Source organism: Centrocercus urophasianus, unplaced genomic scaffold (genome assembly GCF_019232065.1).
Source record: "Centrocercus urophasianus isolate 14NV4802_14NV808 unplaced genomic scaffold, USGS_Curo_1.0 seq_12, whole genome shotgun sequence".
NCBI classification, from domain to species: Eukaryota; Metazoa; Chordata; class Aves; order Galliformes; family Phasianidae; genus Centrocercus; species Centrocercus urophasianus.
The window spans coordinates 43,612,923-43,626,126 of NW_024884364.1; the positions used below are offsets into that span (position 1 = coordinate 43,612,923).

General features: G+C 37.0%; 1 protein-coding gene across 2 annotated transcripts in view; it reads left to right on the forward strand.

Annotated features, from left to right (window-relative positions):
* Nucleotides 1-13,204, forward strand: part of ADGRG2 (adhesion G protein-coupled receptor G2) — a 54,239-nt gene that overhangs the window by 38,732 nt on the left and 2,303 nt on the right. For both annotated transcript variants that reach the window (XM_042810856.1, XM_042810857.1), the window contains exons 16-27: nt 17-215; nt 526-682; nt 1,577-1,726; nt 1,954-2,076; nt 4,232-4,277; nt 4,386-4,489; nt 4,996-5,120; nt 5,655-5,923; nt 6,928-7,027; nt 7,357-7,631; nt 10,900-11,001; nt 11,687-11,839. In XM_042810856.1, the coding sequence (XP_042666790.1) occupies nt 17-215; nt 526-682; nt 1,577-1,726; nt 1,954-2,076; nt 4,232-4,277; nt 4,386-4,489; nt 4,996-5,120; nt 5,655-5,923; nt 6,928-7,027; nt 7,357-7,631; nt 10,900-11,001; nt 11,687-11,839 (1,803 nt within the window). The remainder of the gene's footprint in view (nt 1-16; nt 216-525; nt 683-1,576; nt 1,727-1,953; nt 2,077-4,231; nt 4,278-4,385; nt 4,490-4,995; nt 5,121-5,654; nt 5,924-6,927; nt 7,028-7,356; nt 7,632-10,899; nt 11,002-11,686; nt 11,840-13,204) is intronic.

A 13,204-nucleotide genomic window follows, 5' to 3' on the forward strand; every position in this document is an offset into this window, starting at 1 on the left:
TTTTCTGTTGTCACAGGAAAGATACTGTCAGCTACCACATACACAACTTCCATATATACAACCATTAATGTTACCACAGCTGAGCAAATTGTATCCAAAATAGAAAAAGATTTAGCAGCTGGAAAAGTAGAGTCAAAAGATGTAGAACGGATGGTGAATGAGGTTAGCAGTGTTCTCACAGCTTCTCAACAACTACCACCCCAAATTTCTAACAGGTAGGTCCATCTGGCAGTAGATTAAATGTGTGTTGTATTGACTGCTTCATAAGTTACCCTCAGCATGTTTCATTTTTTAATAATCTTAATCAAAGAGAATGTTTCTTGTTCTTTAACTTACTTACACAGAAAAGGACTATTATTATATTGTTACTTGCTGTACTGTAATATAATGCTATGAAAAAAACATTTTTGTGTTCAAACCACAATAAGTGAGAAGAGTAAGTTGCATTTTACATTGTTTTTGGATTGCTGCTCCATAATCGCAACTTTGTGCTTGGTAATACTAAGCATCTCTTTTTCTTAACAGAATTATAAAAGTAGTGGATTATATTGGCTTAAAACTGAACTTTTCAACAATGTCTGCTGATTTTTCCTCCCCATCCTTGGCTCTGGCAGTTGTCAAAACCAATAGCATCCGTTCCAACCAAATGTCTTTTGCTGTCCAGGATTCATCTGATCTCCAGGTAGGACAATGATAATTCTAAACTTCATGAAATTTCCTAAGTTCATGTTTAAAGTGTTTGTGTTATAATATTTATCTTCTTTATATTTATAACATGACTTTTATTTTGCATTTATGTCAAAAGTTCAGGATCTTTTATTCAGGTTATTTTCAGAGAAAAAAAGACTTTGCTTTTTGAAATCTTTCAGAATTTTTTTTTAATGTTCTGTTATGGGCTAAATAAGCAACTGAGTTAGTAGAAACTGGCATTTCGCTAATAAGCTGTTAGAGGGCACAGTGAGAATACCAAAGTGCTTGGAATGTGTCACAAGAACCCAGAATCATGAGTCATTTAATCACCTACCCTGTCTGTGCTTGTCAAGGGCTGTTGTCACATATGTGAGAAGATTAATTGCAGGAAATTGTCAGTGCCAGGAAACAACTTACTACACTGCTTGAGTAATGACATTCGTACAATTGTCACTCATGAGTAGTTGGTCTTGCCAAGAAAAAAAGTGCTTAGAAAGTTTGGATATGCTTTCTCTCACTCAAAAGCTTCTGTTCAGGTTAAGGAAGTTCTGATTTGGACAGTACAACCCATGGAGGCTTACGTGAGGAAAGATGGAAAGTTGTGGACAAATACTGGCACACTGTGTCCTCTCAGAGAATGAAATAGCTTAAGTTAGCATAAGCCATTAGTAGTACTGAAACTGTTCTTTGGTACTGAAGTTGCACTACTTTCAGGCCTGCAGATGCTTTTTATTCCTTTGAGCAGAAGAGAAGTGAGAGAACAGCAGTGTGTTCCTGGCAGTGGTTTGAGAGATGCTTATTTCAGAGTTCTAAACTGGATATAAGGCATTATTTAATTTTTCTTTAGTGACAGAAATGAGGCATAATTCTTGCATTTATTTTTCAGATCTCTCTTGGCCCTAATGCAGTCCATGACTTAAATAATCTTGGATCAATTACACTTCCTTCATCACTGCTCACCAACTTACCTCCTGAAGAGCTGGACTTGGCTTCTAGAATTATTTTCAATTTCTTTAAAAAGACTAGTGTGTTCCAGGTACCTTTTTGATCCTCTGTTCGTAAGAGTTTAAATTCAATGCTAGAGCAAAAATAAAATCTGAACTGACTTGTTTTTTGGCCATAAAATATTTTTTTAAATTTCCTTATTTGAAAAGAAATTATTTTTGTCCAATACTCACTTCACATAATACCTGAACTTGTGTAAACTGTACTCTACCGTTGTTTTTTTTGATTTTAAAATCTGATTATTTTTTATTGTTCTAGGATCTGTCCTTGAAGAATGCATCTTTAATCAGCGGTGTTATATCATCAAGTGTTGCTAACCTCACAATTAGCAACCTGAAGGCAAATGTGACTGTTACTTTACAGAACATCAGACCTAATCAGGTATGATTTGTTTTGTCTGACTGAATTCGCTTTTGTTGCCTCATTAGAGTTGTTGTAGAAGAAGTACTGTACTACGAATACAGATCAGTTGGTTCTGCTTTACTGGCATGGACATTTCATTTCCAGCTAGACTTTCAAAATCTCTCTTCTTTGTTTATTTATTGTTTATATTAATTTTTGTTCTCAAGTGATGTAATTTTGTTCTGCCAGTCAGCTCTGAAGTTTTAATCCTTTCTACCTGCCCTTCTGTTTTATTTTACAAACCTGCAAGAGGTCCAGGAGGCTCCTGGAATGCATTGATGATAACTTTCTGGTCCAGCTATTGGACAGACCGACCAGAAGTGAAATGTTGCTGGACCTGCTGCTCACCAGTGCAGAGGAGATCATTAAGGGCGTTAAGGTTGGAGGCAGCCTGGGTTGCAATGATCACGCTCTGGTTGAGTTCGTGATCTTGAGAGATGTGGTCCTGGCAAAGAGTGGCGTAAGGACCCTGAACTTTGGAAGAGCGAACTTGAAGCTGTTCAGTGGACTGTTGGTCGAGATCTCCTGGGATGCTGTCTTTAAAAACAAAGATGTTGAGAAGAGCTGGCTGTTCTTCAAGGATGCCCTCCTGAGAGCACAAGAGCTCTCCGTCCCTCTGAATAAGAAAGTAGGCAGAGGAAATAGGAAACCGGCATGGCCCGGCAAGGACCTGCTGGGCATGCTGAGGGAGAAGAAAGGTGTGGACAAGGTCTGGAGACAAGGGCATGTCACCTGGGAAGAATACAGGGATGCTGTCTGGACTTGCAGACGTGGGATCAGGAAAGTCAGTGCACAGGTGGAACTGAACTTGGCGAGGGACGTGAAGAACAATAGGAAAACATTCTACTGGTACATTGGCCAGAAGAGACAGGCCAAAGCGAGTGTACCTCTGTACCTCCTTTGGTAAATGTAAAAGAAGAACTTGCTTCAGCAGATGAAGAAAAGGCTGAGGTACTGAATGAGTTCTTTGCCTTGGTCTTCATTGGCAGCCAGGATTCCAGTATTTTTCACATCCCTGAGCCCTGCATCCCTAAACCAGTAGGTGAGGACCAGGCGGTAAACTCACCCCCACTGTGAGGACAGAGCAGGTCCAAGATGGCCTCATGAGACTGAATGTGTACAAGTGTATGGGACCAGATGGTGTGCATCCTGGGGTTCTGAAGGAGCTGGTTGAGGTGGTTTCCGAGCCACTCTCCATCCTACTTGAAAAGTTGTGGCTGTCAGGTGAAGTCCTGGATGACTGGAGGAAGGGTTATGTCATTCCCATTTACAAGAAAGGGAGCAAGGAGGACCTGGGGAACTACAGCTGGTGAGTCTCAGCTGTGTGCCTTGGAAGATCATGGAACAGATCCTCCTGGATGACATGCTTGATCACATGAGGAATGAGCATGAATGAGTGGAATGAGGAATGAGTGATCTGAGACAGCCAGCACAGCTGGCTGGGGAAGGCCATGCTTAACCAATCTGATAGCCTTCTATGATGAAGCAACGGCATCGGTGGACAAGGGAAAGGCGACCGATGTCATTTACCTGGACTTGAGCAAGGTCTTTGACATGCTCCCCCCACCACATCCTTATTAAATTCACATCCCTTCAATTTGGAGATGGGTGGACCACTTGTTGGATAAGAAATTGTTTGAAAGGCTGCAGACAGAGGTTGGTCATCAATGGCTCTGTGTCCAGGTGGAGGCCAGTAACAAGCGGTGTCCCCCAGGGGTCTGTCTTGGGACCGGTGCTCTTTAACATCTTTATTAATGACATCGATGATGGCATTGAGTGCACCCTCAGCAAGTTTGCTGATGACACCAAGCTGAGTGGTGCAGTTGACACAGTGGAAGAAAGGGATGCCATTCAGAGGGACCTCAGCAGGCTTGAAAGGTGGGCCCGGGTGAACCTGATGAGGTTCAAAACGGCAAAGTGCAGAGTTTTGCACTTGGGCCTGCATACTGTGATATTAATCTCTTCTATGCTTTTAAGTTTATGTAGTATTCATGTAATACAGGTATACTTAATGTATGCAGTATTTATTCTTCCCTGTATTTTGTACATAATTCAAATTTCTTGATCATTAATTACAGTTAAGTAAAACATCTTTTGTTTTAATTATAATTTTTATTTTTACTTCCCAAAACAGGATAATTCAACAGTTAGATGTGTTTTTTGGGACTTCAATAAAAATGGTAAGTACTTGATATCACCCAAGATATCATGTTGCTTCAGTTATGCTAACTGATATTAATAGTAGAAAGGTATGCTTTAATCAATTACAAGGCTGTTTTCTTTAACAGGTGGACATGGTGGCTGGTCATATGAAGGTTGCATTGTTAAAGAAAGTAGAGTAAATGAAACAGTTTGTTCATGCAACCACCTCACAAGCTTTGCAGTTTTGATGGTAGGTATTTCAAAAATTATATATCTTGATTCAAGAAAATGTTAGAACATGCCTCATATTCAGCAAATGAGGATTTAGAAAATACATACAACTTATTAAATACGAATTCAGTTCTGTTCACTTCTTGCTTAGTGCAAAGAGCCATAAAATCAGTGATGTCCTTAAGCTGCTTGTTGAATGGAGGCCATGAGTTCCATTAAAGTAAAAATTGCTTAAGTGTTTATTAAACTGCAGCTCATACATTTAGGCCATTGTATATTCTGTACAAAAAAAAAAAAAAGAAGTTAGGATAAATCCAATTTAAAATTATTTTAATTAGACTTCCACAGTTGTATTGACATTTCTGTGTTCCAGCAAACCTTTTGCAAGATCTATGAAGAAAATGGTTTGCTTTTTTTGTTTGTTTTGTGCATTTTAAGGTGGTTTTGTTTTGTTTTGTTTTGTTTGTATGTGTTTTTCCATTTCATAAGTTTGTTCTCTGAAATCAACTTCTCTTTTCCTTTTAGAATTTGTATGGAAATACTCCTCTAAGTCCTACTCAAGAATTGGTACTGACTTTTATATCCTATATAGGCTGTGGCCTGTCTGCAATTTTTCTTTCTATTACTCTTGTGACTTACATAGCTTTTGAGTAAGTATCTATTCAACTCAGCTCCCATTATTCTTCAATTACAATTGTCTGTAGTCTTCACAGCAAAGTCTCTTTCAGTAGTTATGGGTGCTCTTTCTGTTAATAATGCACAAATTCGTCGTTGTTGGAACATTTTGTTAAGATGTTTGAGGTTTAACTGTGAAGTCCTCCACAGTGTGTTTTGGAAATCCTCCTAGAATTTATTTGGCACCCGTTTACTCTCTCATTATCCCATCAATAATAAATACTTGGCTCTATCAAGGTTTTAGAAGCCTAGTCAAAAGCATAATCTAGGTTAGCACTAAGGAACACTCATTTTGCATTTTGAAAGTAATGTAGCAAGAAGCCACCTAACATACGAGTTAAAACATTCTGTCCCATGTGTAAATTCAATGTAAGAATCATTACATATAAATCAAAATATATAAACACATTTTTTTTCTTGACACGTATGAACTAAAGAATACCAGAGAGAAGATAAGTCATGGATACAAGAACAATTGACAATTGTCATCTCACTAATTTGCTTTTTAGGAAAATCCGGAGAGACTATCCGTCCAAAATATTAATCCAGCTGTGTGCTGCACTACTTCTACTCAACCTGGTTTTCCTCCTTGACTCATGGATTGCATTGTATAACACACCAGGCCTATGCATTTCAGTTGCTGTATTTCTTCACTATTTTCTGTTGGTTTCCTTTACCTGGATGGGCCTAGAAGCTTTCCACATGTATCTTGCACTTGTGAAAGTCTTTAATACCTACGTACGGAAATACATTCTTAAGTTTTGCATTGTTGGTTGGGGTACGTATTGGTTTTACTTTTTGGATTCTAGATGTATGTATCAACTTACCAAATATTTCTGCAAAGGTGATACAGTTTGGAAATGAAAGAAAAATAGTTGCTATGTATTACTACTGTCAACTACAAAGTATTCATTATCAGTAAATCTAACTGTATGAATTCCAACTGGCATTCTCAGCTTGCAATGTGGAAAACTGCGGCTGTTGCAATGTAAGTGAATAATGGATTTTCCTTTTGCAAATATAACAGAGCCAAATTTGAATCACAGAATGATTTGAGTTAGAAGGGATCTTTAAAGGTCATCTCTTTCAACCCACCTGCAATGAATGGGGGCGCCTACAGCGTGATCAGGGCGCTCAGAGCCACCTTCCAGCCTGATCCTGAATGTCTCCAGGGATAGGACAACTACCATCCACCCTTATCATTAAAAACAAAAAAAAAACAAAAAAAACCTTTATATCCAGTTTAAATTTTCCCCCTTATATTTTGAAACGATTTCCCCTTGTCCTGTCGCAATAGATCTTGGTAAAGAGTCTGCCCCCTTCAAAATGGCTTATTTCCATTAGCTAGACAGATGGCATCAGTTCTGTTTTCAAAATAAATGGAATTGAATATATACATTGCATTTCTGGGGTAGCACTGTTACTAGCAAAAAGTGGCAAGGCAAATGTAATTGGTTCAAGGATGAAGAGATTCGGGCCCTTGTTATCATCTTTGGCCACTTGAGTTAAACATTAGTAAAGGCACTAAAATCAACAGAATTGTTTTCTTCAAATTGAAATGAGAAATAAAATTTGAGTATGCTTTATTAAATGCTTTAAATCAGTTTGACGTGTGACAGTATTTGTTGCCTAAGTGAGAAAATCTAGAGCTAGCTGCAGAGAGGATCTCTGGTTTCATTCCAAGTTGTGTTCTTGAGCACAGCTTGAATGCCCCGTTTAGTTTCAAGTTATAATATTGTATTTGTCAAGATTTTCACTTATGTATTTGGTCTAATCTTTTAGGGTTACCAGCAGTAGTTGTGGCTATTGTGTTGGCAGTATCACCAGATAATTATGGACTTATATCCACTGGGAGAGTTTCAAAAACCAGACCTGATGAATTGTAAGTTAAATAAAAGGAGGTGCTTGCTTTCTTTTTTTAGGGGGAGGGGAAGGGGTGGGTCCTACTAAACTGCTTTTCTTTAAAGGTTGGGGAGGGAAGGAAGCAGGGAGAGAGCTTTGCAATAGTATAGCTCCATAGTATGTTGGGTGCTTTGTGGTATCTGCCTACATGAATGCACTTTGCTTTTGGTAAAACAAACAAAAAAAAACCTCACAACTTTTTACTAATGAAGCAAAAATGACTTGTAATTAAAACAAGATAAACTTGTATTTATTTCAATTTTTTTTTTTTTCTGTTGATGGTTGACAGACTTTATCTTTGTGTTTTAGCTGCTGGATTAAAAATAGAATTGTCTTCTATATTACTGCTGTGGGATACTTCTGTGTGATATTCCTGATCAATATCAGCATGTTCATTGTTGTGCTGATCCAGCTGTGTCGCATAAAAAAGAAAAAACAACTTGGTGCTCAGAGAAAAACAAGTATTCAAGACCTTCGGAGTGTTGCTGGCCTCACATTTTTGTTGGGAATTACTTGGGGATTTGCTTTCTTCACAGTAAATGAGGTTTTTACTTACCTCTTTACCATCTTTAACACTTTGCAAGGTAAGTTTATGCTTTTATGTGTCATCTTACTGCCACCACTACAATGAATAAAACATTTGAAAGATTTCAAAATGGCACTTTCATAATTCAGAAACAAAATTGTAATTTGGTAAGTTCTTTAACAATTAAATTAGATATTATGCTGCTTTACTGTAATTTTGTGTTACAGTAAGATATAGAAAGGCTGTCAACTAATTACATGTATAGTATATTTATATCCATATTATATATAAATATAAATATAAATACATGCAAACCAGATACCATGGAAAGTGACGGGATGTCAAGAGATTAACTGTAAATACTCAGTTATTGTAAGTGTTCAAAAAAATAATACAATTGATGTAGTGAAAATGGTATCATTTCCCAACTTACAACTAAAGCATGAAGGTGAGGTGTAACATTCATCAAAGGGCCATTAAGACAGGCAAGGCTGTGGTATCTAAAATATCTCCTCATAAGCATAGCTTATAGCTTCATAGATATGAAGGCATGCAGCTCTGCAGATGCTAGGATACTACTGGACATATCCAAAAGCAGATTTCAGAGGCTTCAAAAACTTTTGTATAAATATGAGGTACTGTAGCTGCATGCTGTTATCTGAGTGTACCTAAATTTCCCTATAGTATTTTGAGTAATCCAAATTTCTCTTTCAATGTATTTTAGATTACTGGTGGAATAATTTCCCAGGGAGACTAAAGAAATTCAATTTATAGCTCTGTGAATACTACTTCTCTACTTGGTGTGTCACAACCTAAATGGTTTTCTGGCCATAGAATAGAAATCATGACAGTAGGTTTGCAAGATTCCATAGTACGTAAGGAACCAGAGGCATTATTTCAAACAGTTGTTTACTTTAATACAGGGTACTAGCAAGTGTACTTATTTATGATTAATAAAACAAATATATATCAAGCTATTACAGAAGTATTACCAGAAAGGTGTGTGTATGTGTATATACAAGTAGGTCAGTCCAAAAGTAATGCCTCTCCTCTCATTTCCACGGAAACAAAGAGCACAATAAATAGAACAGAGAATTCAGTAGAGAAAATTCTCACCTGCAAAACTGTTTTGCAACGTAGTCATGTATACATAACAATGTCATGTATCTATGTAGTCACCACTATGCACTTTTGTCAGTGATGAACAAGAGTAATGGAATGTGGCTTGTCTTTCATGTTGCTGTTACTGCTGCTGAAAGGCACCACCCACCACTTCACTGTGCTGACAGCCATTGTTTGGTCTCTATAAACATTCAGCAAATAACGATGAATGTCAGTCAGTCATTTTTTCTGCATGGAGGAATTCAGTGACACACCTCTGCTTCATCAACGCTTCCATACGCCATTGTGTCAGAGTGCCCCTCTGCTGCCATCTGTCACACAGCAACAAAATATAATGGGATATTGGCAGGAAAGTTCAACTTCTACTGCCGTAGCACCGACATCTGCCTCTGATGTTATGGGCCAACATGATAAAATAGGAAATATTACATTCAGAGCAGCACTCAAATGTTCACTCCACCATTTGTAAGGGCTGCTACAATATATGTATTTTTGATAGCACCAGCAAGTGTATTGAGAAAGATCTCCACTATAGGTTACTGCAAAACTGTCACTAGCAAAATAGCAAATGTGTGTATGTTTATGTATGCATGCATATATATACGTACATACATACACCCAGAGAAGTTCAGTTTCGGATGGAGAACAAGTCATTTTTAATCACATAGATCTTTAGTCAAGACATAAGAGGATGTAGAACTCGACACTTGGAGCAGCTAATAGATACTTGTAATTTCTGTTTTTCATGTGAGTAACCAATAGACCATGATGTTTCCTATTTTTTCAGGCACAATTTTTCTTTTCCCAGACCACTTATATGTACACTTGGCTAATGCAGACAACAGCAGTTACTGATTTCAGTCTTTTCAGAGAGTTTCCCCTTTGTTTCAGAGTATTTTTCACCTTTGTGGAAAAGTTGCAATTATAGTTCCTTGGTTTTGCCCTTATTTTTAGTATCGTCAAGATGTCTCTGGTTCTTAGGTTGCCAACTGCACTTCAGAGAGACTGGCTGCAGTTCTCAGAGGTGCTGCTGGTTCACATGCCCGATTTAGTAGTTCTCAAGCTAGCAGAAATCTCCTTCTGTCAGTATTTTAGCAATCATTTTTTATCGCTATTTTTTCCATTATAGCCAGATTGCGTTTCTCGCTGCTCTCATCAGTATGTTCATTTTTGAGTACCACAATTTGGTAAATATATACCAGTGTTTCAGAACTGTATTCAGAAGTGGTATAGAACCATCTCAGTATAGAATCGTGTCTTTATATTCAAATATTCATTCTGAAAGCCAAAGATAAGATATTTAAGCTACCAAAGATGTAATTTCTCCTAGTGAGATTTTACATGCTTAACTGTCTTTAGAAACAGCATGAACATAACATACGTGAAACTCTGTGCTAGTCTCAGCAGTTAATTCTCTTTCATGTTCTTTTTCATTCATTATAAGCTTAACACTTATGTTCTTAGGGACACGCTGCAGCTGAAAAATCATGCAAAGACCAAGTTCCTTTCTTAAAACAGGGGAGGGGTTCTTATAAGCAGGGAGATTTGTTGTTCCACAGTGTGTCATTAGAAGTGAATGTAAAGTGGTAAAGTCTGTCATGATGCTGACAAGAGACAGGGATGAGCCCATCCCTTATAGAAAATATTAGGTTTTAAAGTCGTTGTGAAGGGGAAACCATTTATCTAATATTTTAGGTATGCGATGTTTTCTTTGTACAAATACTCTAAATGACATATGAATGATTTTGTGATCTATTAATAGTTCCTTTAACTTTTGGAAAGTCAGTAATAATGCTCCAGGAGTTGGCATTCCAAGTAATAAATCTATAAGCATTACTGGTTTGATTGTGGTTAACAGATGGAGCAGTGTCATACCAGGTAATGAGAACTGCATACCCTCCCAGTGTCACATCACACTTTCTGTTTGACATTGCTTTGAATTGTTTTCCAAAGTTGCAAAGTAATCTTCAGGATGCACAGAACTTTTCCCTTCATATTTGAAAGGAGAAACTTTATTCACTTTGTGGACTTGGTTTGTTCTTGCATTTGTGTATACATGATTCTTTCCATCTATGTTCAGTAGAATAGTACTTCTCAGTGTTCAGAATTGCTAACTTTTTCATTAAAGAAAACTTTTGGTTAGAAACTAAAAAGAAATGAAAGACAACAAAATGTTGTTTATCACAGATGTCATTGTTTTGCAGGGTTCTTCATTTTCATCTTCTATTGTGTAACAAAGGAGAATGTCCGTAAGCAGTGGAGAAGATATCTGTGTTGTGGAAAATTCAGGCTAGCTGAAAACTCTGGTAAGCATGAAAATGTTTTTGTTGTTCTTTCTTTTCTTCCTTCTTCCAAAGAATTCCTAGCATTTAATAATACGCTTTTTTCTTAAATTCAATGAACTATTTTGTTCTAGTTGCAGACATGATTTATTTCTCAAAGTACAATAAACCTTTGAAATTATACTCTTTAAAGACAGCAGTTAATGCAGTTCTTGCATTAAGTTGTTAACTGCAGCTGGTCTCTTCTGGTGCAGTTTATGGGCATGTCTTTGAAGAAGACTTCTGATCGTGATTAGATTAGAAGTTCGTCTAATCACGATCAGAAGTTTTAAGATTTGCTCCAGTTTGAGTCAATTGTAGTTTTGCCAGCAACTTCAGAAAAAACACAAGATAAAGAAAACTTTAAACAAAAAGAAAAAAAAAAGTAGAAATAGGTTTGATTATTTTGTTATTCAGTACTTGATTTCTCATAAAGCTGTATGCTTTTCAGTCATTTCTTTAGTTGCTGGAAAATTCTAATCTGGTACACAGTCATAACACTAAGACAGCCTGTTGCTTTAAGAAGGGATTAAACAGAAACAAAACCAAACTAGATGCAAATAATTGTAAACATCAAGAGTTATGATATTCTTTGCAGAATATTGTTCTGTTTAGAAAACTACATTAACGCTTCTATGAGTTGCACAATTTTCTCTACTATCTGTTGTAGACTGGAGCAGAACTGCTACTAATGGTTTAAAGAAGCAGACTGTAAACCAAGGGGTATCCAGTTCTTCCAATTCCTTGCAGTCAAACAGTAACTCCACTAATTCTACAACAGTGCTAATGAATAATGATTATTCAGTGCATGCAAATGGGAATGGTATGTATCATTGCAATGCTATGCTCTTTCCTGCTAACATAGTAAATTGCTGACCAATTTTTGGATGTCAGGGGCAAGTTCTTTACAGAGAGAGTGGTGAGGTGCTGGAATAGGCTGCCCAGAGAGGCTGTCGATGCCCCGTTCCTGGAGGTGTTCAAGACCTTGTTGGATGCAGCCCTGGGCAACCTGCTCTAGTACCATCAGATCTGGAGATTGGTGGCTCTGTGTGTGGCAGGGGGATTGGAACTTGATCTCTGGGCCCGTTCCAACACAAGCTATTCCATGATTCTAGGAATGATTATTCATATTAATAACAATAATATAATATAGGTTCAATAATAATATAAGGTCAAAATATTTCAGATTTCCTCACAAATAATATCACATCTGGTTTAGGAGATGGTACACAAAGGTTTAAAATATCCCTATTATACTTAGTGGGGTCTGTTGATTTACATATCAGATAGTAGGTAATATTCATTAGTAAGCCTGTTATTTACCAAAAGCTGCTGTAAGCGCCTTTCTTGTCAGATGTACCAGGGAAGATCAGATTTTTGGTTCCTGTAGTCAACTCATCTTGCACTGCCTTGATGTTTCTCACCAGTGTTTTTCTCTTCCCAAAACCATAAATGGAAATTAGATTCTGCACAGACTGTTGTCTTCTCAGTAAATTTAACAGTAGCCAGTCATGGCCATGTTGGCTTGTGAAGTGATACAAACAGTAACACCAATAACACTATTAAATGTGTGTTTTGATTAATTATGTTATTTAAAACAGATTAATTTAAATGTATTGCATTTGTGTTTGTGAACTCAATTTTCATGTTTCTTTCCCAGAAGAAATACTAGTTCCAGTTTGGGTTTTCCCATCTTGATATTTTATTCCATCTCATGATAGATGTGATATCAGGATAGTGGCACATCTCTTAAACTTACCTACTCTCTGAGAAGGAAAAAGAACAGAAAAAGGAAAAAGAAAAAGAAGAAAGACCAACTGAAAGCATTTGTGCAAATATTTATAATAAAGAATCCTACTTCTAAGAAAAAATATCTAGAGTATGGTGTATAGATATAGGAAATTCTATCCAGTGAATTGAGCATTTGTGGAGCTGGTGTTCCACTCCATTAAGAGGCTTCATTTGGGAGTGGTATTACATATGTTCACTGTAGGGACACAGAAATGTTTAAGATTTTTCAATCTAAATATGGCTTGCAAAAGTATTTGGACCAAGGCCACATTCTGATTGTTCTCCAGAAATAAATACTGCAAGTTACATGCATTTTAAAGAGGAAAAAAAAACACAAAACCTGCCATGTTTATTCCAAGTTTATTTCATATCCATGGCAAAACTGAGAAACTTGAAC